The sequence below is a fragment of the Carassius carassius genome, chromosome 11 (assembly GCF_963082965.1).
Source record: "Carassius carassius chromosome 11, fCarCar2.1, whole genome shotgun sequence".
Taxonomy (NCBI): domain Eukaryota; kingdom Metazoa; phylum Chordata; class Actinopteri; order Cypriniformes; family Cyprinidae; genus Carassius; species Carassius carassius.
The window spans coordinates 7,321,129-7,345,813 of NC_081765.1; the positions used below are offsets into that span (position 1 = coordinate 7,321,129).

At 37.7% G+C, this 24,685-nt stretch overlaps 1 protein-coding gene across 2 annotated transcripts in view; it reads left to right on the top strand.

Annotated features, from left to right (window-relative positions):
* Nucleotides 1-24,685, top strand: part of LOC132152698 (ephrin type-A receptor 3-like) — a 106,814-nt gene that overhangs the window by 38,165 nt on the left and 43,964 nt on the right. For both annotated transcript variants that reach the window (XM_059561511.1, XM_059561510.1), the window contains exons 4-5: nt 13,558-13,713; nt 18,165-18,500. In XM_059561511.1, the coding sequence (XP_059417494.1) occupies nt 13,558-13,713; nt 18,165-18,500 (492 nt within the window). The remainder of the gene's footprint in view (nt 1-13,557; nt 13,714-18,164; nt 18,501-24,685) is intronic.

The window sequence follows — 24,685 nt, forward strand, 5'->3', positions numbered from 1 at the left end:
ACCCAGCCTGCATGGCACGGCCCCTCGTGAGACAGACTTTCCCCTAGAGTCGCCCCCTCAGGGAGACGAATGGGGACTGGCTGGCAGGCAAGCCTTAACAAATGTGCGGACACCCTGTGGAGTGGCTCGACACACAAGATTGATTTGTGGGCCCCTCTGCCCGGGCTGGAACGGGGCACCTGCCGGAGGAATCTAAATAGCATCCTTGCTCTGTTAGCTGCCCATAGCGGCGTGGGCGTTAGAACCATTCCTGACCCTCGCAGGAGCTGCTGAAGAACCTGATCTTTTCTCTGTATATGTTATATTCATGCAGCCAAGGCCTTCTAATGGGCTTTCATGCTCACAGCTTCATTATGTGCAAGTGACAAATCTTCAGTGCCAGAATCTGTATCACTTTACAGCTTGTGGACTGATTGTCGTACTGTGACAAGCAACTCCGATGTGGCATTTCATTCGCTCTGAACCAGTGCCTTAAACCTGAAGTTACCTAAAACTTTCCCTCTTCTGCCTAGCAAGCACTGGTATTTCCTTCAAGAAATGCAAACATAGTTTTATTAGTGATTTGGTCAGAACATTGGGTGTGCGATACAAGGGTTCCCGGGTCATTTGGAAACTAAATGGGATCTTGATTATGATCTCCAGTAAATGAGTGATCACTCATCTGCTGTTTGAATAGCATCATGTTTTCTCCTGGAACAGCAGGTGTGAGGTAAGCGGGAAGGTGACTACGGGGACTGGCCATATGGTTACAATGGAAAGCTGTGGTTTGGCAATGACTTTCTAGAAATTCAACAGATTCTAGCGCAGTGGTTTAAATCCTCTTGCTGAGCATTACTTTAGTTCCCTTGATAAAGTTACTGAATACACACTGGCCAAGCAAGACTTCAGCTGTGTAAATAAATTGTGAAAATAAAACTGCATGTCACTCTTTGTAAGAATGGGTATTAATCAAGGCTATGATGTATGAAACTGGGATTTGTGAAATCACATTTACACATTTTTGGCTTTCAAAGGAAAACACCCCAAAATGAAAATTCTTACAACATTTACTCGGTCGTTTCAATCATTCTGTTGACTTTCAGTGTGTAAAACAACAGCTAGGATATTTCTCAAACAATCACTTTCTGTGTTTCACATAAATTCATCCCAATTTGAAACATGAGTGTTTCTAAATGATGAAAGAATTTACATCTTTGAGTGAAGTATGCCTTTAATAATGATCCTAGGGCTGAGAATCCTGCTATTTTGTTTCTAGTGCATGGAATGCAAATACATTCTTTGTCAGGAGCTGGTGAAAGAGGAAGTGGGCTATCCTCACTTGGAGCACAGTGTTGTTTTTATGAAGTGTTGGAGATGACCTATTTCAAAACTCTTGAAAGGAGGACACTTATTACTCAAACATGCTGGTCATTCACACAGGCTTTTGTTTAGAGTGCTTTCTCCTCCATTACCAAGCACAATCACACAAGCAAGAAACACACTCTACACTCGCTCCAAAACCTAGTGAACTGCCTGCATAGGCACCATTTTTGGACATCATACAGTAGGAACAGTCCCCATTGCACAGTTCATTGCAAAGGTAATTATGGCAATTACATTAATTACACTGCCTCCGAAGATACCTAATGTTATCCAGTTTCTAAGGTATCATCTCGGGGATCCTTCGTAAAGAAGGCAGTCCTATAAATGCTTTGTGACGAGTTCTGTGAAAAAGTATATCAAGAGGGAGAAATGTTCTATTTAAATAAGTATTTCTTTCACATTTGTTCATGCTTTGTATTTTTTTAAGCTCATTGTAGTCTTGCATTGTTAGCTTAGCAACATGGTAACATCAATCTCGAGTGCACTTGTGCCATCACACTTTTTCAGCGGTGTTGGTTCTGGAAGCATTTTTCCCCATTCATTTTACCCTTCATTTTCCCATTCATTTGCATTGTTAGCTTAGCAACATGCTAACATCAAATTCTATTGGAATGAGTTGTAAGTTGTGGTCTTGCATTGTTAGCTTAGCAACATGGTAACATCAATCTTGAGTGTACTTGAGCCATCACACTTTTTCAGCGGTGTTGGTTCTGGAAGCATTTTTCCCCATTCATTTTACCCTTCATTTTCCCATTCATTTGCATTGTTAGCTTAGCAACATGCTAATATCAAACTATATTGGAATGAGTTGTAAGTTCTAGTCTTACATTTTTAGTTTATCAACATGTTAACATCGAACTCTATAGGAAGAACAAGTTGTAAGTTGCGTCCTTCATACAAAGTGCTAGTTTCTGCCTATGTAGAGAGGTCTAAATTATTAGCTGCTAAATACTATGCACTTATACACTCAAACATGTAGTGTATGAATTATACAAGGTTATTTTGGCATTCATAATCAGAGACTAGTAGAAGTTTTGGAACAGAGCCAAAAAGTTAAAGTGAAACTGATGTAGACGTGGCGTCCCATACTTGGAGTTTGTGCCCTGCATTTCACCCATCCAAGTGCACACACACTGCAGTGAGTATTAAACACACACACACACACCCGGAGCAGTGGTCAGCCATCTTTGCTGTAATGGGGGTTCAGTGCCTTGCTCTAGGGTCTCACCTCAGTCATGATATTGAGGTTGGAAGAGTGCACTAGTCATTCACTCCCCCCACTTACAATCCCTGCTGGCACTGATACTCGAACCTGCGATCTTTGAGTTACAAGTCAGACTCTCTAACCATTATGCCACGGTTGCCTCACCACCCACCCCCAAAAAGCATCCCATATCCATGTATTCTTTGATGACGTGGATGGAATAGTGGCACAAGCATTTTAATCATTTCTTCGGTCCATTAGATTTCTAGCCATTTTTTATTACCAGAGATGGGGAAACATGATGGGGAAGAAAGAACCTACAGTGAGCAGATGTGCCACCTGAATTTTTATGTTCTGTCAGGGTCTCGGAGATGGGCATATGGAACACCTCCTTGTTGTCTGCTGTTGGCAACTAGTCCTCCCACACAGGGACACAATGGAGAGAGACAGTAATTCTTCAGTGGATGGTTCCCTCCTCTCTCTGTGGCTGTGTTGGCCACAGTTATCTCACTTGAGCTCTGTGCGGAAGCGCGTCCTAACCACAATAGCCAGAGGGAGGTCATTTGGATTAGAATAGGAGGTTTAATGGCTGGTGTTGGGCACTGCTCCTCTGTGAAAAATAATACCTCTGTTATCAGTTATGCCTGCGGCTGACAGTAAGCATACATTAACAGTGGCCAGCACAATCCCTGAACCTTTGGCTGACCTGCGATCTCTTTGTCTGCAGTGGAGATTTATCAGTGGCAGCCGATTCCGTGTGGTCCGGCATTTCCAGAGGAATGGAGGGTCCTGAGGGGCCCCCGAAAAAGAGGCGGCCATAAACCTGCCACAAAAGGGGATTAGGTGGTGGCCGATGCTGGGCTCACATTGAGCCGGCTTCTGTAGCAGAGCAGTTCATTCAGTATAATGGTAGCAAGGAAAAGGGATGGCTCCGACAGGAGGACTTGCATTCTGAGGGGCTTTGAAAATTATGCTAATAGGCTTAGTTGCTTCAAAGCTACTTTCTCTCTTTTTCTTCCCTCTTTCTTCGTCTCCTGCACTCAATTTGCTACAGGCATCATGGTGGCTTATTGAGACGTGTCAGGGGATTTTGGCGAAATTATGTACTAAAATTACTGACTGACCCAGTCACATCTAGCGAAAAGGATGCAGGAACAGTATTGCATGGGTTTATGTGTTCGTGTGCTATATTAGAGCAATATTCATGTAGCATATTATTAAAATTGTAATATCTTATGGCGGCACTTTTTTACAAAACAGCAGAAACAGCAATATGATAAAAGATATCAACTTGCAAAAAATAGTCAAGACATGCTGATCAAGCAACTACAATATTATTTATTTTTTTCACTCAACTATGTTGTAATAATGGGATGTTATGACTTTAAAATTATATATATTTTTTCTCTTAATAACAATATATGTTGAAAAAACAATATATTTTATCATAATGGGGAATTCGTGGCCTAATGGTTAGAGAGTTGGACTCCCAATTGAAAGGTTGTGAGTTCGAGTCCCGGGCCGGCAGGAATTGTGGGTGGGGGGAGTGCATGTACAGTTCTCTCTCCACCTTCAATACCATGACTTAGGTGCCCTTGAGCAAGGCATCGAACCCCCAACTGCTCCCTGGGCGCTGCAGCATAAATGGCTGCCCACTGCTCCGGGTGTGTGCTCACAGTGTGTGTGTGTGTGTGTTCACTGCTCTGTGTGTGTGCATTTCGGATGGGTTAAATGCAGAGCACAAATTCTGAGTATGGGACACCATACTTGGCTGAATGTCACTTCACACTTTTTTTTTTTTTTTTTTCACTTTCACTTTTAATAACGAGATGTCTTTAAAACAATGTTTTTTTTCTGCTATATTATTACGAGAAAATCTGCCATTATATCGATTTTATAAGTTCATTATAAGAATATCTGACTTTTTATGGGTGTTCTGTATGGTGCCCGATTAGAAAAGATGATAAACACAAAATGATAAACACTTAAACCATGCAATTAGTCTTGATCATGGAAATGTTATTTTATTCTAAATCACGTCACATTATATTATTACAGATTAAAATGCTAAAAATTAAACATATCCCTTTCTTTATGGTTTCAGTTATAGCAAGCTAAAATCTTAGTCTGCTAGCTAAGCATAAGATTAGAGATTAGCTAGAAAAAGACATCAAATAAACATTTTTGATCAGGCATTAAGGAAGACTGATAGGATTCTGCAGGGAGAAAGGTTCGCATCACTGAAACTATTCTTATTTTAATAGTGTGTTTCTGCATGCCTGTGTTCACTGTGTATGTGTTTATGTTTGTGAAGCTCTGTGTCAGTCCGTGAACTGTTTAGAGGTCCCAACATACTCATGCATGTTGCCATGCGCAGTTGTCATGGGGGGCCAGCTGTTCCCTGCATTAGTTTATAGTCTGTACACATGCATCCAGCTGTGAACACAGAGCTAAGCTTTCCTTCACACAGAGCACACACTGACCTTAACCACTGACAAGAGCACTGAAGTAGAGTTAAGCCTTGGAAACAAAAGTTTGTTCAAATGTGCTCCATCACCAAAAGTTCAATTACTTTACAATAAATCTCTGCTTTTATAGCATCTCTATAACATACTGCTGAAACAGTGCACCGAAACTGTTCCACATAGAGAGACGCAGACCGAATAGTTATTTATTTATTTAATTAATTTATTTATTATTTATTTTTTATAAAACAAAAAACTCAGTGCTAATTTCCAGGGGAAGCATACTTTGTGTTATGTCTTAAATGTAATTAAGTAGAACATAAAAAATGTTACATTTTAAATAATTTTTGTATATAATGATAATAATAATTCCTAATAATAATAATAATAATTTTTCAACCCAGAGTGCGAAGATCTTTAAAAAAAAAAAGGTTCAAAAGAACAAAATTGTCATTTCCCTATGTTTTCAATTTTTCATTTTTACATATTGTAAACACAGCACATGCAAAATACATATGAATATTGAATATATGGATATGTGGATGTTCTTTATGTTCTCTGTTGCAATATGTAAACATGTAAAATGAAATTGTTAACAAGTGAAACCATATTATAAATTAATAAAAATTACTTATACTACTACTAATATTATTTATATTATATTATCATTATAAAAATATTATTTTAAAATAATAGTCATTATAACATCATTATATATATAAAATATCTAAATAAATAAATAAATAATAACAAAATAGACCTTATGGTAAAGGGTTAATATATTAGTACTATATATGTAACACACTTTCACAAGTAGTGAAGCCAGAATTTCTCCCACTTGGGAGTTTTACATTTCTCACTTGGCATATATTCTAATTAGCCTTTGATGGCTGGAATCAGATTCAGTTTGGGAGGTGCTTTCAGCCTCACAATGAAGGCCTGAAGGGCTGGCATGAGACGGCACATTAATGCAGATGAGCATGAGTGTTATCATGCACTTGTGTGGCCATCCTGCGGCAGGGCTTCTGGCTGCCGTGTCTCTGCGTAAATAGGAACCATTGCCTAAAAAAGATGTCAAAAGATGAAGACAGCGAGACACTCCAGGAAAATATGCAGCTATCTCTCCGCTGACAGAGTGGTAGGATTGTGCCATTGAACGGGAATGAAATGCTGCTTTTAATGAGGTGGAGCTGCATCTCTATCCAGGTTCACAGACGAGAAGCTTCGCAATCCTTCGTTTGCTGGCTCTCTAATTATGAAATATGCCAGTTAGATGGCCCTCACATCTGCTCTGAGTCATTACTGAATCATAATTAGTGCACTTTTAGCTCAGCCATAATATAATAATTCTCTTTGACAGATTTACAAAGAGGAATCAAACACAGAAGTCTGTAATTAATTTATAAGGATCTATAAAGGCAAATGCATTGCCTAGTGTGGTCATTTGCTGTGTGATAATTATATTAAAATGACATCTGCATTGCTGTTTCTCATTCCTAACGGAGCGCTTGCAAAGCTATTCATTAGCCTCACCGCACATTTGTAACATTTTAGTTTGGAACCCAACACCAAGAAACTAGCGAGCATCTCTAAGACGCAGTAATGTCAGAGCAAAAAGTTATTGTCACCCTTGATGCAGTGCATTCATCTCAGCCAGAACTAATCAAAACGAACCCCCAAAAACAAATTACAAATTCATTCTGTTAGCTTGCCAGCGGATGCACGAGGAGCTGCCGAGCTGGCGCTTTCCACGAGGCTAATTCATATCAGCTTTCTCAGGCCTCTGTTGGTGTTTGTGCTGGTAACAAGGTAATGTTTCTGAAGTGGAGGCTCATTCATTTCTAAAGGGTCTAAAAGAGGATCCTCATGTTGGAGCTTCACTTTGGGAAATTAGCGCTGTGCGTTGTGTGCGGCCTAATTAAGCGGTCTGATCTGGAGCTGATTTGAATGAGAAAGCCCGCTGATGAGCGCATTGGGAAGGTGTAGGCACACTGAAGGCATTATAGCTATGCTGCTAAAACGGGGCGGAAACACATGTTTGGAACTGTAAACTGTCCCAGAAGTGCGGTGCGCATTACGATGCTAATATCCATCTCCAATGCAGCGGGGGGCCTCGAATGGCTGTCCCGCAGGATGCCTTATCAAATCTAATTTTACCCAGAATTGGGGTGGGAGAGTGAGGAGGAGGGTGAGAGTCCCTCTGACCTTGTGGATTGGAAGGGGTGGGAGTTGGTCTGTGGAAGGAGATCCTTTGTTTTGTCAACAATCTCAACAACTCGCTCTGTTTACCGCTGGCACCATCGAAGTGGAGCAAAACCATCACTGACCTTTCCTTTCACTCGGAGAAAGCTGATGGAGAGCCTGGCTCCCAGTCCACAACACATTTATCTGCTTTGTGAACTGTATAGTCTTTAAAGTGAAGAGTTTTGGTTCCCATAACTTTCTGGGAATGTTAGGGTGTGGTTCTCATATTGTTCATAGAAAAGAGCTTTTGAAGTTGTTTTTAGTGAATAAAAGCAAGGCAAGTGTTTGGAAGTAGAATCCGGCGTTTTTTCTATTTATCTATCATTTGAATCCGTGTCAATAGTTAATAGTTCTTAATAGTTACAGCTTTATTTAATAGTAACAATGCTAGGTCTTAAAGAAACTGTAAAGATTATTTAACCATTTATTATTATTATTATTATTATATATATATTTTTTTTTCTTTTTTTTTTTGCAATGTGACTTTTTCATGATACATATTTTTTCTTGTTACTTTATTGGGAAATAATATATATATATATATATATATATATATATATATATATATAATACTAAAGTGTATATGGCACTGCCTCTATGAAATAAAAAAAAAGTCTTTAAAGTATAGCTTTAAAATGTACTTTATTTTATTGCAATTATGATAATCACAGTAAAAATGGGAATTTAAAAAAGTTCTTAAAGTAAAACGTAATGCAATGCATGCGATGAAAGCAATTTACTTATTTACCTATTTATTTTATGTGCAAAACGTTTAATTGTCCTAGAAAGTAGGTTTAAATTTGTTAATGCTAAACACAGTTTAATTTTGGGTGAAAGGGCCTGTTTTTGTTCTGAACCACCACTGAATGCAAAAGCTGGACAAACAAAAATGCAGACGATGATGTGACATTAATGTCCTTGGCCACATTCGTGTTCTTGAGGCCTTCTGTATTAAAAAGCCCCATTAACGGGTTGTTTGGTGGTGTCATTGGTGTTGTTTACAAGGCAGTGTGTATTGATTCGAGGAGAGGTGGCCTCATTCTCCTCTGAGAGCGCCATTGTAGAGGTTCCAGGATAAACAGAGGAGCACTGATCACGTTTCGGGCCTCTCTGAGGACTACAGCTGAGCTCTCCTAAGTGCCCGCGGTTACAAATGGACGACTGAGAGAGGAGAGCTGGGTTATGCCAACACAACTCGGACACATATGTGAATTTGTGATTTATGAATGTGTGTTTAATCGAGCATTTGTGCTGAGGAATTTCTTTGTGTATTCTTGTTTGTTTATCCTCAACACATGATCACATGTAGCTTGTTAGCATGTTTTGAAGATGTATAAACATTGAAATTTGTCATGCAATGTGAATATGCTTCGAGAGGCTCTGTCAGGTTTCCGGCTGTGCAGCAGTGCCAGGCAGCCATTGATCAAGGTCAGAGGTCATTTGAGAGGAGAGCTCTAGAGGTGTCAGTGTTGGCAATGATTGAATTAGCAGTGGAAATGAATCCCATGCATGCACTTTAATTGGGTTTGGGGTTTTTCCCATGATGCTTGCTTAGTGGTTCTCAGCTTAATGTCTTGTGATAACCTTCATTATAAACTTGATGTATAAAACTCTTGTGGAAAAGAGCCAATCTCTGCTTTCACAGTATAAAGGTACAAAACATCTTCAGATCTGTGACAAAAAAAAACTGGCTTGCACTTTAATTAAACATGATTGTTATGAATGCATAAATAACTGATTGAGAATTGATTCCATGTAATAAATAAATCTGTTTAATCCGAGTTTCATATTTAACTATAATGTATAGTAAATCCATTTATTACTATTGAAATATGATATGCTTCAAGAATGTGCCATGCAAAATGTATCTGCATTTGGCAATAATTACAAATTAGTAGTAGTAGTAGTTTTAGTTTTCATTAATTGTTTTTTATTTATTTTCTTTTTTCTTTCTTTCTTTTTTCCCCAGGTCTTGAATGAATGGAATTGAATACACATCTTTTATATATATATATATATATATATATATATATATATATATATATATATATATATATATATATATATATATAAAATAAAAAATACAATTATTATATTAATCCTTAAAAAAGGGAGGGGGGGGGGGGTGAAAAGGGATGTTGCCCTGAATAAATGCTTTCCTTTTTTAATGATTTTAGACAGTGTTTTAGACTTTTACATTGATAATGGGAATGAGAGTCTGACCTTTGTGGACTTTGCTGTCATCTCTCCAGTGGAAGGACATCTAAGGTGGGCTTCTCTTTTGAGAGCCAGCGAGTCAGATACAGTTTCCCAGGCAATTAGTTTGAACAGGAGGTGCTGAATGAATGCATTTGTTCCTTGTATCCTCTCCCTCTCTGCCAGACACTGTATAAAGACCGTACCGTAAGAGTATCTAGCCAGCACTTACTGTCATGTCGTCACATTATGCTTCTATTGATTGATAGGATCTTGTTTAGTCACAGGGAGCTCTGCTCTCATATCATATCGGCAGTTACCGATAACACAAGACTCTTTTCAGCTTTGTGTTCTATAGTCCAGAGGAACATTTATTTGTTTTTTTATATATATATTATATATATTTTTATATATTTTATATATATATATATATATTCATTTTTCTATGGGAGGAGTTCTTTCACAGCTCTTTGTTTTTACTCGACCTCCACAATATCAAACCTCGTCAAGATAGCAAAGAAAAGATCGACAAAGTAATAAGATCATCTCTCATATCCTTATTAAGGGTGGCTCCTGGGGGAGCACGTGTGTGTTCTTGTTAAGAGCGAGTGTGTATGGAGCGTGTGCTGGGAGGCCTGGATGAGATATCACCTCAGCGCCCCTCTGTAGCGCTCTCACTCCCTTCCTGTGCCTGTTAGCCCGGGAGTGATCCCCAGCGTCTCCTCGCAGCACACGTGTAATCAATAACAGCCCCCCAGCTCGGCCCCGCTCACACACACAAAGCGCCTCCACCTCAGCACGTCGTGTTAGACACACAAACTTATACATCATCCCACACTCAGCGCTCCCCTGAACATCTGAGGCGTTCAGAGTATGTGGAGGAAGAGCAGGCACAGCTTTGGGTAATGTCATTCATGGCCTTTCACTGCAGTAAGAGGGTTTGGAGAGATGAGAGGCTGATGCCGTCGAGAGCCATTGGCTTCCCGGGCTTCTATTAAAGAGCTGTCAAGAACAAGCGCTCGAGTGACGGAAACTGGGGCACCTTCCTCTCCATCATCACCTGCTTCACTGGCCCGCACTGCTATTTGTCGTGCATCTCCTTTGTTTATTTTTGGCCTGCGTAATTTATTTCTATTTATAAGTAGCGGTCATCACGTGTCAAGGGCGCTGTGAAATCAAGAATGATTGGAAGGAAATCTGTTTTTGTTCTGTGTCTAGCTACATACGAACGAGATCTCAGTTGTTTCTCCAAGAGAGCAAATAGAGAATTTTTAGAAAACAAAAATGATAATCTAACAGATGAGACCTCAACAGTGTCTCGCACTCTGCTTAGATTTGCCGTGCTTTTGTCATTTCTTTTTTTTTTTTTTTTTACAATAAATGATTTACTTTACTTCAGCTGTATCTCAATTACTGAAAATGGTAATTGAAATATTTTTAATAATTCATTTCCTCGTGTCATTCCTAATCTGTAAGAGTTTCTTTCTTCTGTTTGTGAATAATGTCTGTAACCAAACAATTGATGTAGCCATTGATGCCATAGTATGGCTACCGGTAACTGCTTAGCCACAAGGATAAGCAGTTTTCTTTCAAATCAAAGCTAAATACACGTAGAAACAGCAAATCCTTGTGGTGCGGCTGGCACAGAAAAGCATAAGCAGCATACTGTGATATGGAGAGACACAGAGGAGACCGTTGACAAAGAAATTATTGAATAAAGTTGTTATTTTTGTTTTCTTCACTTACAAAAAGTGTTCCCATCGCTTCATATAACCCTGATTGCACGTCTGATGGAATATTCTAACGATGTCTTTCATACCTTTTCTGGACCTTGACACTGTTATTTACTTGGCAGTCAATGGGACAGACACAAGCTTATATCTTAAATTGTGTTCTGAAGACGAACAAAGTTTTTACGGGTTTGGAACGACATTAAGTTATTAATGACAACATTTTCATTTTGGGGTGGAGTAACCCTTTAATGAGAAGCATACAAAATAAGAGAATATATAACAAAGAACTTAAGTGTGTCTTTCCTAAGCTGTGAAAAAGCCCCCTCTGTACTATAATGTGTCCTCAGACACATTCTTGCAACATAGATGTGTGTTTATCACATTTGGGACTCCGGTTTACAGTGGTAACAGTGTGTCAGATTAGATTTCCTGTAACAAACACTATTAAGAGCACCTGCATTTTTTTCATCAGCATAATATTGAGCAGTCCCTAATGGAGAGTTTTAGAGGAGAAACAGGTTAATATAAACGTGCATTCTCATGCATCACAGCGACTCTCCATGCCGACTTCTGCTCACACTCTGCATACGAAACCTCTCAGGAGAAACAACAGGCATGTAGGTGCGCTGTAGTGGTGGGAATGTCATGTAGACTGTGAGATAGCTAATAAACATCATTGATATGTTTGATGTGGTTGCGTATCTGACCCGCCACAAAAAACATTATTAAACCATAAGGTATTCTGCTGTATTCCCAGAGGAGAAGACTCTGACCTCGCTGCTTATATTATAATAAAGCCCCTTCGGTTTTCTCGCCGTGAAGCAGAATTCAGTTGATTCTAGGAGGATGGTGCTGACTTGAAGCTGTGGTTCACCAACTGTATTAAGTACTGAACCTCAAGCAAGTGGAAAGTGAAATAAAGATGCATGTGAGCAACAGTAAATAGCCATCTCATCATGATTTTCCCTCTTCATTATGGGTAATGGAATGGGATTCTCATGAATAGGGACGGATGAGCTGATGAGTACACTTTTAATAGCAGAGATATTTTTTTTTCAATTTTTGTATTTGCATAATTCATGCAACCGGCCCTGAATGTGACATTAAAGGAGATTTTAAAAGTATTTTTAAACATACTTTATCACATAGCTCTGACTTAAGCCTCCCAAATTTTCATTTCCTAGATGAAAAATTATTGCTCATATTGAAGGTTGCACTTTCATAGCTCAAAACACTTGATTATGTTTCAGGCAAGCATAAACTTTGTTCCTGATGTTTCTCTTAAAATCCCTCAAGGACTGCTCTTTGTGGTCATATGCTTTTTTTTTCACTTTAATGATTTTTATTTTATTTTAATTTTTTTAGGAAAATCTAATAACTTTTAAAATATAATGTGATATAACCATGAAAAAAAAAATTAACAATAACATTCCTTAAACAGAAGTAGGCCTATTGCCCTGAACCTGCCATTCAAAAATGTGAAAGTCAGTCATACCTATATCATATATATATATATGTATTCATCAAAAAATGAAGCACATTGAATGAAGCACAAAAAAAAGCTCAACTGCTTTTAATAATAATAAATGTTTCTTGAGGAGCAAATCAGCATATTATTTCTATAGGATCATGTGACACTGAAGAATGAAGTAATGATGTTGAAAATTCAGCTTTGCATCACAGGAATAAAGGACATTTTTAAATAGAATTCTTTTTTTAAAAATTAAAATAGAAATCAGTTATTTTAAATTGTAATAATATTTAACAATAGTACTGTTTCATATACACATTTTAAATAAATGAATGCAACCTTGGTGAGCATGACTTCACTAAACTAAAATAAAAAAATATTTTAACTTTAGGTTGTTATCATGTCCTGTTTTTCCTTTAAAACTATAGATTTTTATGGCTTTTTCTTCATTATGATAGACAATAACATTGTTTAATTGGGTTTATTTAGTTTTGCTTCGAGTTCATATTGAGACTTCAGACTTTGATATTCTGTGAGTTGAAGACATTCTTGAAGTTCCAGAGAAGCAGTCTACCATTGCTCTCCATTTAATCTTGTTGTCATTTTGAAACAATATATCTTTCCTATGAGGTCATAACACCCACTCACATGTGCGTGTGGCCGGCCTTACCCACGTCTCAGCACTGTTGGTACAGATATTAGTTTGTTTAAGTCCGTGCAGATGATTAAATAACTTTCCATTGTGTCCGCCGATGCATATGGTCATGTGAAATGATACGCTCCATTAAAAGTGGCAGCATAGTAATGGGGTAATGAATGGCCCTGTTGTCTAGAGACTCCCAGCATCCTAATTTGTCTTCCCTCCTGTTGTTGTCTCCACAGCCTGCCGGCCCGGCTTCTATAAGGCCTCTTCTGGGAACGTCGAGTGCTCCAAGTGTCCTCCGCACAGCTACACACACCAGGAGGGAGCCGTGCATTGCGACTGCGAGAAAAACTACTTCCGTGCAGAAGAAGACCCTGTCTCCATGGCCTGCTCTCGTACGTGCTGCTAACATACATAAGTACATTTTCTCCAGATTCTATAGGTTTGACTTTACCTTGAAGCATCCTATTGTGTCAGACTGACCCACACTTGATTTTTTTAACTGCTTGTAACACTGGTTGCAATATTAATTTCTTCTTGAAATTTTGTGATTTTTCCTCATTTCGTGTCATGAATGTGCAAGCGAAAGTTTCGACACATAGATTTGTTTAGCAAAGGCTAGACAATAAGACGTTTGTTGTGACAGATGTGTTGTGAAGAAGAAAAACAAACTTTATTGTAGCTTTTAAAGGCTAAAATATAAAATACACGATATTGATGGCATTACATGATACTAAAATATGAAACATATGAAACTGAGTACTCGTCTTCTGAATCATCCAAGACCATTTTTCATATATTTGATTTATTTGATCTATTTTATGTTCTTTTTTTTTTTTATTTCCCCTGGGTCGCCATCATCTCTCAATTTCATGTTTTTTTTTTCATGGAAACCAATTTGGGTCAGTTTGACCCAAAACACAAAGGCGTACACAGATTTTCAACACTACAGAATCTCCACAAGCATTTAGAAGTGATGTTGTTGTATGGATAATTCTTTATGTTACTTGAAACGCGGCGTTCCTTTTCACCGCGCAGCTCTCAGAAGCGACAGAGCTTTTTTAAGGATGGTGTTTGTTCAAGGATTGATGAATTTGTGTTGGCTCATTCTGACAAAGCTTCCAATGTCCCCTCAGCGGCCTTCAAGCTATCCCACCGAGAATAGCCCGTGTTGGTTTATTTTTAACTGTTTCAACCGACAGGCCTCCTCTGGTTTGCGCAGCGGAGTTAGCTAACCCATTCTCTTTTTTGGAGAAGTACGCAGATGGTAGACAGATGCATGCAACGACTGCCAAGCATTCCAAAACACATTATCCATAAATCACCGCATTGCTATCAGTGCTGATTCATATCACATAAAACCACCAAGAGCCTTAGCCTATTGAATTCCACGGCCAAGTTTAATAGGGTGTATCTTAAGTGACATCCGAAGTAGTCACCACGTCAGATCACGCCACGCTCATGCAAGTCGCTTTTTATTTCGGCTGTCGGAAGCAATACTGAGTCTTCATTTCCACTTAAGCATTCATTGCCAATGTTAGTTTAAGACTTTGATGGGTACAGTGTGCAGAAAAATGCTTGAACGGAGTGTACGACTTTAATTTCTCCACTTCATACTGTCATAGTCCCCGAGTTTGTACATTTATCTTGATAGAATCTGCTCGGATGCAGGCAGTGGAACAGATACGCTTTAAGTGCAGCTCTGAGAGCGGAACTGCAATTAAAGGAAGCACGACGCACGATATTATCTGCAATAATTGAGGAAGGTCATTCAGAGTTCTTCAGAGATGTTTTTTTTTTTTTTTTTTTTTTTTGCATGTGAATATAATTCAGGTCATGGCTGCATTATATAGGCGGTTGTTCCATGAATTATTGCTTTGTAAAATGTACAGTTTATGTTGCGTTCTATGTCGTGTCAGCGAAGGTCGGCATTTAATCACCGGTGGATGTTTTAAAGGCATACATATTTATGCCTGTTTTTAGTATGTATAAATGGAATTGTTTATTTCTGCCTGTCTCTTTTTTTAATGACCTCATAAAGCCGATATTCTGCAGTGTAAATCCTTGACGGGAGGAAAATGTGAACTGCGGACATGTTATATAATTGTGCCAATTGTAAATGATGTAAACATCTCCCATATGTCAAAGAGAAAATTTCTTCAGATCTGTGGTAACAATGAAGGCTGTAGTCACTCTTTTGGAGGCTGCGTGTCAGACTGAAGTGTCTGTGTAATGGATAGCTTACCCTGGCACACCTCACATCCTCCCGCTAACAGGCCAGCCAGTCTGTGAACATTACCTGCTCACTGTGATTTCTATTATACATCAGGATCAAAGGACGCCTTGCTCTGGCAAAGATGTTACCTAGTGACATATAACGACTTTTCCCTCCATCCTATAAAAAGAGACTTCGGTCTATGCTGTTGCCACTGCAGACTGAGGCACATTAATGCATTTTTTATCTGTGCAGACACAGACAACCTCTTTTTATGATCCTCTTTTTTTATATTAAAGAAAGATCGAGAGTGTGTAAAATAGGAAAACCACTATTAAAATAGTAAGAAAGATTGTTCAGCCAAATATAAAAAAATTCTCACCCTCATGTTATTTCAAGCTTGTATTTTATTTTAACCCACTTCAGTATTAATTTTTTTGTTTGTTTGTTAAGCTATGATTTTTATTTATTTGTTATTATTTTAGTTTACATTCTGGTAATATAGCTGCAGGTACATAATGTATTATTATTATTATTATTATTATTATTATTATTATTATTATTATTATTATTATTTATGACTCCATTTGGTAAGATTTTATTTCTCAATTGCAAAAATGTGAGTTTGGCAAGCAGATTAAGAGATTTCCCTATTCAAATACATAGAAGTTGGATTTTTTCAAATAATATATACAGTATATACAGTATAATCACCTGTTCATCATTTGTACTGTAAACATTTAAATACTTTTTTTTTATCCAGGACAAAAAAGTTTATATTTTCCAAAATAAGACAATTAGCATTGCATGAACAGCTACATTTATGTTGGCTAAACAACGTATTTTTAATGAAAAGAACTAAAAAGCTATTGTTGAGAAAGCTCCAAAGTCTTACTGCATCAAGTTGCCTTATTCTTTTATTTTTATTTTTTTATTTTTTACATTTTCTCAACTATTTATTTTTTACAGTGTAAGCACAACATGGAAGAAATATCATAGCTTTGTATAAAAAAAAAATAAATAAATAAATAAAAACAGTTGCATGCTATATTCTATGGTTTCTGAAGACATACGATAGTTACATTTGAGCACCAGACTGATGTTCAAGACTTTTTAAGTGAAAGTCTTTCAGTCTACCCCTCCACAAGAGCTGGTGAATGTGATTATAAAATTACATTTTGAGTGAATTATTCCTCAAGGAAAGTTGCTCTTCTTTCTATAAGTGCTTTTGAAAAGGCCATTGTAGTGGATCCTGTATTTGACCTTGAATGAAATGTCTGATTTATTATCTTGTCAGAATCAAGGGAAAGCAACAGGGAGTGTTCTGGAATGTTCCGGAGCGAATTTGTGGAGGAGATTCCTTTGTGTAATGTTCTATTTCTTAATGTAGGCTCAAATCCTATCCCTCCCCCACTTTCCTTCTCAGACGAAATGACTGTTAAAATGGTTCTCAAGCTCTAGAAGTAGGAAACCTTCTCTAAACTCTGGACCTTCAGTCTATGAATTCACATCAGATCAAACTAACCCAACACTGCAGTTTCGATGTCTTCACTCATCTCCATCGTTAAGGCAAGAATTTGGTTTTCACGTAATAATACACAGAGGTCAGATATTAAATTCACAAAGTATTCCAAAATTATTTACAGTCTGGCTTTGAACTGGTGTCCATCACTTTACTTCAGTCTGAGATTTCACTCTTGTTATATATACGCAGAAGTCTGTCACTTATTCAAATAACAGCTTGCTGTGCAGGCCTGCTATTCCAATCTACAGAGGCCACTGGCCACACTTCATACCCCGTTTTTTTTTATCGGGACAATCTTTTAAAGTTAATATAACAATCCAGTGAAGACACTTCTGAACTCTGGAATAATTCTAGAGACTTTGCCAGCATTTTAACAAGGGGAAGGACATGGCTGCCTAAATTCTGTATCCATCCATAACTGATGACTTCAACGATTAAACCCACACTTTTTAAAGTAAACGTACTGTACTTCCCCAGAGGGACATTTTATTGCTCTTTCATAGCTCATGAGATTTAATGGAGTTCTCAGTTGTGTTTCATTTAAGTATAAACTTTGTCCAAGATGTTTCTCCTGTCAACTCTTAGGAAAAATCATGGGGGGGAAAAGACACAAATGAGACAGTTGGTCACATAATTTGGAGAATTAATAAATGTAGATGAATAAACCAATAAATAAGAATAAATGTTCTTTGGAAGAATTTAATGCGTTCATATTGAGACCATTGCATTTTGATATGAGAAGGGAAAAAAAGTCTCTGTTTCCTGTCCATTTAATCTCATTGCTGTCTCTATGCTGTTTCTTCATTAATTCTTAACTATTTTTCATCATGTGAACAGTATTTTAATAATCTAAAGAACTGAGGTCCACTATAAAGAACCTTTTGTAGTTTTGTGGATGTTAAAGGTTCATGATGGAACTATCCATTCCAATAAAGAACTTTTATTTTAAAGAGTGTAGAAGAAACAGTTCAGATCGGTTTCCTGGGTCAATATTGGTTCACAGTGTCAGTGTTGAATATGCATTTTAATACAGCTCAAATGGTTGTTCATCCTATTGTACAAAATTATGATTAAATATTATATCACATATCTTTTTTTTTCCTCAGGACCTCCGTCTGCCCCACGCAATGTGATCTCTGCCATTAATGAGACGTCAGTGATTCTTGACTGGATCTGGCCGGCTGACAGCGGAGGCAGGAAGGACGTGACTTTTAACGTGGTCTGTAAGCGATGTTGGCCGGGTCCCAGGCAGTGTGAACCCTGCCTAGGGGCCGTGCGCTTCCTGCCCCGTGCCAACGGCCTCACTAACACGACAGTAACCGTAGTGGACCTCTTGGCACACACAAACTACACCTTTGAGATTGAGGCCCAAAACAGAGTGTCCTCCCAGGCCCCCACGATCCGCCAGTATGCTGCGGTCACAATCACTACCAACCAAGCAGGTGAGTCTCTCTTCCCAGAATTAATTATAATTTCCTCACACTTATGTTAATCTGAAACCCCTAGGTTCTCTCAGGCATGAAACAGAAAAAGGTGAATATTCGAAGAATATCCTGCCCTTTTCCATAAAACAAATTTTGAACTGGAACTGTCAAGCTCCAAAATTCACGAAAATCATCCTAAATGCATTATAAAAGAGGGCCATATGATTTAAGTGCTATATTCCATGTCTTCTGAAGCCATACAGAGCTTTTTGTGTAAGGAAAGGAAAGAAGAAAAATAGCAAAAGTAAATCATAACCAATGGTGTTTCATGTCAAATGGCTTCAAAGTGTAATTTCCTCGATACTTTTATCATCATATACTGTAAATCGCTAAACTAGGCTAATAGGAAAAAAATTTCTTTACCTACATTTTTGCAAAACTCCCAAAAAATATGTTTTTACACAAATTATGATTGCATCACATAACCTGCTCCTGTATGGCTTTTCTAATGTAGTAAACTTGCTCGATAGCTCACCTGGTATAGTATTGCACATGCGATATGTAGTGCTCAGGTATGAGTCACGTGAAATAGGAGCCATGAAAAAAAACTGTTCAGAGACTTAGCGAGCTAAAATGTCATGGTCGCTTCAGCAAATGCATTTTATTATGTTACTTTTGCTTTTGTTAATGGGGTCATATGATGCAATTTCAATTTTTCCTTTCTCTTTGGAGTGTTACAAGCTCTTGGTGCATAAAAAGATCTGTAAAGTTGCAATGACTAAAGTCTCAAATCCAAAGAGATATTCTTTATCAAAGTTAAGACTCTGCCACACCCCCCTAAAACGGCTCATTCAAACATGCCCCACATGTCTATGTCACCATGTGGAAATATTTGCATAATGCTGCATAAACGTTCACACAAACACACACACACAAAGGTGTGGTTTCAGTAACCGCAGTTAGTGTTGAATCAGCTATGTTATGGAAATGATTTGTGTATCTAGGAGAAAGCAAAAGCACTTGATTTGGCCTTCAGAAAGTAGATGCACTTAGGAATCTTTAAGATTACTTACAACAGAACAGCAATGCATTTTATGAGGTCATTCTGACTTTGCTACGACAATCTGGCACTTCTGAATCAGCTACTGTAAGTATGTTTTGTTATTCATGATTATGAAAAGGAGTTTTAAATTTCCGACGAGTGCTTGCGGTGTTCGGCCAATCACAATGCACTGGGTAAGCTGGCCAATCAGAGCACACTGCTCCTGTTGGAAGGACAGTTTGAGAGAGGCGGGGCTTAGAGGACCTACAATAATGTACAGTATTTGAAAAATAATGTGTTTTTTGTACATTGAAGCATGTCAACATATTCTGTTACACCAAATACACAAATAATGAACTTAAAAAAAAGCATCATGTGACACACTTTTGGTTAGGTTTTGATTAGGTTATTTTCAAACGTGATAGATTATTAACTTTTTTCAGCGACTCACCGGAAATTTAATTTGCATTTAACATTTACTGTAACTGCTGAAATATATACAAACAATGTATTAAAATGTTGCCAGATTCATGTTCATCGGTTTCAACTGAAAACACTTTGAAACAGATGAAAAATGAACATTAATGAATTAAATGTTGCCACGGGTTCTTTTTTCCAATGAGCCTGGGTTTTATATGACACATACTACAATATACTTTAGCTGTCATATCTTTCACATTTTTGATCATTTTGTTGTGCTCTTTTTATAATTTGTTGATTTGACATCATCAGAATAAATGTGTGAACTATCCATTTAATTCTGAAGGGTTTTCTAATGGGACATTAACACAATATTTCCAAAATGACACTTCATTCAAAGCCATGTATTAAAAGAAAAATCTCTTCAAATATTTCCATTGATTGAGCGAAATGTTTTAATGGTCCCCTGAGATCGGTTGAGACACGTATTCACAAAGACAATTCAATTTCCTCTCAATGATGTGCAACAAAGCTCAACATTCCATTTGGAAGGAAAAAATGAACCGTTTAATGCCTCCGCAAGCCTATTGCTCATCCCGCGCTATCACAGCTGTCTGTGAACATATCCTTCTGCAGGTGCTGGCCTCTAGTATGGCTGACTGAAGGTCACGACTCCTCAGGTTACTAAAGCAGAAGGATGCTGGACGGCAGGCCATCTGCCTCTCATTCCATGTGGGCTTTCTTTGTGAAGACTCGTGTTTTTGTTCTCTCGCCCTGTGGGGCTCAGACCTCTGTCAGTTCAGTGCCGGCTGTGGAGTGATAGGTAGAGGTCCTGTCAGGTGATTTAGAGTAGGCTTTGGTCCACAGATTACAGGCTTTGGGTTCTGGTGTCATGAAATAGTAGTAGGCAAAGACTACTTGGAGTACTAGAGGTTCAAAGGTTAGGGATTGATAGTTTTGCACCCTTTAACCACAGGGAGCAGGTGACTTTGCCTAAGATCTCATAAAACCCTTACTGTCATTGTCAGAGGACTGTTTTTTTTACTCAGCAGATCTTTCATTTTCTGTTGTAGAATGAATGCTGATTTATCTGTGAAGAAATGCATCTTCTTTTAGAGTTGCTACAGGCAACTCTATGATTGAACATTCATGTTTTCAAATCTTTTTATAAAATACTAGTCCAGACATTCATTATATTTAATAATATTCATATAGGCTATATATATATAATGATTTTATTCAGCAATGGCACTTAAATTGATCAAAAGAGACAGTAAAGACATTAAAAAAGTTCTCAATTCTGAAAAATCATACTGAAAAAGTTTCTACAGTTTCCACACAAATATAAAGCAGTACAACTATTTGCAACATTGATAATAGTAATAATAATAATACATTTAATGAGCATCAAATCTGCAAATTAGATTGATTTCTGAAGGATCGTGTGACACTGAAGACCACTGTTGGGGACGTTACTTTAAAAAAGTAATTAGTTATAGTAACTCACTACTTGTTCCAAAAAGTAACTGAGTTAGTTACTGAATTACTATAATAAAAGTAATTCGTTACCAGGGAAAGTAACTATTTGCGTTACTGTATTAAAAAAAAAAAAAGTTGCTATATATCAACGATTTTGTATTTTTTTTTGCAGTTTTCACAGAAATGAAATGAGTAGAACAGACAGGTGTTCGTACATAACTTTCGATATTTATTGCACGTCAACCGACAGCAGTTTAAGTGTTTTTGGCCACTAGCTTTGTATATGCGTGTGTCACACATTACATGTACACATTACATGCACGTTCTTGCCTTTGACCACAATGAATTTGAAGTAGTGCTTATATCTCCACCTTGAAAATGCCAACTTTTCATCGGATTGCTCCTGACTCGCCATTTCTGCTGCTGCTGCTGCAAATCTCTGTGTAGCTGTTGCGTGTGTGTGTGTGTGTGTGTGTGTGTTTGGCACCGCTGGTGCGTGTGCCGGCATGTATGCCTGCATGTGTGTAAAAACACTGGCTCTGATTGGCTACCATGAAACACATGACTCTGCCTTAGCCAATCATAATCGCTTATCTTGTTATTAACCCACCTGCTCACTCACTGTGTGAGCCAGGGGTGCGTTCGGATTACATAGTTTATTAAATCAATGCATAGTAACGCACCGCATTTAACGTTCAGTAATGTTAACGGCATTGTGACGACGGGAAAGGTAATTAATTAGATTATCACGTTACTGAAAAAATAACGTCGTTACCTAATGCCGTTCTTTTAAACGCCGTTATTCCAAACACTGCTGAAGACTGGAGTAATGATGCTGAAAATTCAGCTTTGAAATCACCGGAATAAATTACATTTTAAAACACATTAAACTATAAAACAGTTATTTTGAATTTTTATGTTTCACAATGTTGCAGTATTTAATGTATTTTAATGCAGCTTTGTTGAGGACAGGTCTTCTTTCAAAACATTTTTCAAAAGCTCTTAAATACTAGTCTGTATAGCTCACTAAGTCTTTTCATTAATAAATAATGTCTATAATAATAATGCTATAAATAATATTATTGTTATTTTCAGAATCACCTGAATAAAACGCCAACATATAAAAATGTGTAGTATTGTTATAAAGACCCTGGCCATAAGCACCAGAGTTTGTTGTGGGTTTAAGGTGTTGTAAGTGTTGCTAGGTCCCAGCTTCACTCTATTAAAGGTGTTTTTGTCACACAAGGATTTGTTGTCCCTCAGAAAGATGGGCAGTAAATGTGGATTTAAGGCTTCTCTTCTCTATTCCTTCACTGATGTCTCAGAGTAACATTCTAACAATCCTTAAATACATTCTTTTCATGTTTTTATTTCAGAATATTAAGGTAATTTGTTTTTATTTATTGCCTGTTTATTCATATGGCCTTATTACCCTCTAACAATTTATTAATCTCTTTAGACATAGACACTCCCACTCTCAATACTTACTTGCTTTCAAAGGACAAAGAAGCATACTTTGGCTTAAGCGCTCCAGTTTACTGCACTGCAATGGTATTAATTTCCTCACACAGAGACAGCACTACATCCTCATTTTCTGTCTTTTCGATTAAAATTTTCATTTCAGGCTGTTTCAGAAACCAAAACTAGGAAGACCGTGACCCCTCTCTCTGTTCTTCTCTACTTTTGCTCTTAGACAAATAATCCAGCTTCTTTTACTGTCCTATAAAACACAGCCAGAACAAGGAGATGGATGTGTGAGCGGCCATTCTGGTGATTTGGGCCTGCAGAGAGCACATTTACGAGGGGCTCAGAGGGTTGTCAGCACAGCCCAATCCATCTAAACAGAGCCAGCATGTGCTCCACAGCCCAAGTTAGACAGCACACGCAAGCTGCCCTCCATGTAAGAACTGTGCTCTTTGCTTGGCTCTCAACCTCATCAGAGCTGTAAAATGTTTTTGTGTTGAGACCTGAAGGTTCTGCCATTTTATCGGGCAGATTCACTCGACCTAGTAATCGCATTAGGGAGTTAAGACATTTATAATCTAACAAAGATTTAAATTTTAAATAAATGCAGTTTATTTGCACCTTTTATACATCAAAGAACCCTAAAATAAATAAATAAATAATCAGTCAAACAATCACAGTTTCCACAAAACTATATTACTTTTTATTAATTTAACTTAACTTAATTTAGTGTATGTTTGATCACATAAAAGCAGCCATGGATGGCAAAAGAGACATTAAAACATTAAAAAAAAAAGAATCCTGCCCCGAGACTTTTAAACAGTAGTGTATGTTGCAGTATCAAGTAGTATCCCAAAAAATATTATATTTTTAAGTTCACTATATGGCATTAGAAAACATGGTTTGTATATGTATCTTTAGAATCGCTAACATTACATCAGCAAGGGTCAGATATCATTCTTACACTTCGATTAAAACTATGAAATGTTGCAGTTCCTCATAATGTTACCGCTCAACAGCTGAACTTGTGTTTGGCACTTGGCAAGTGTTAATTTTGGACCCTGATCTGCATGGAAGTGTTTAGCTGGATCATGGCATTACAGAAAGTTTTCCATGACTCATTCATGCATTCTTGAAATACGTTGTTGCGTTTTGCCTCTTCTGTTTGGCGTGTGGAGTTTTTGGTGGAAAAGGCCAGGGAGAAAGAAAAGGAGGATCTGAACCCACATTAATGGCATGCTTCTTACCCACATCCGCTGAGCCATATGGAGGACATTTTGAGACAATGTTCTGCAGAATGTCATTATCTTGACAGCACTTAACTAGGATTATTTACAAATGCTTACATTTTAGCAGTAGCATACAATCAACTGAATGAACAAATATAGAAATAAAACATTGTATACGCTTCACTATATACATTATACAATGATTCTTATTAAAGCAACTCTTTTAAAGTTCTTCAGTCGAGAACAGTGAGTGATTTTTCTCTTTGTGAGAAATCAGTCACAATCAGACGCAAAAGACAACTTAGTCCAGTAATCAGGCGCTGTTTGACAGGCTGCAGGTGTACGTACTCATTAAAAGTGCATGTCAGGACAGCACGCAAATGAAATGTTTAACTTGTAAGGCTTTAAAAGACATACAAATAATGCACTTTTGTGATTGTGAAGTGTCCCACGAGTATAACTCTACCGATGAGTTAACATTTGATGTGAATACAGTATGTTTTACAGTATATTGAGACAGTGATGCCAGAACTGCAGGTGATAGAAAAAAGAGCAAAAATCATGATAGA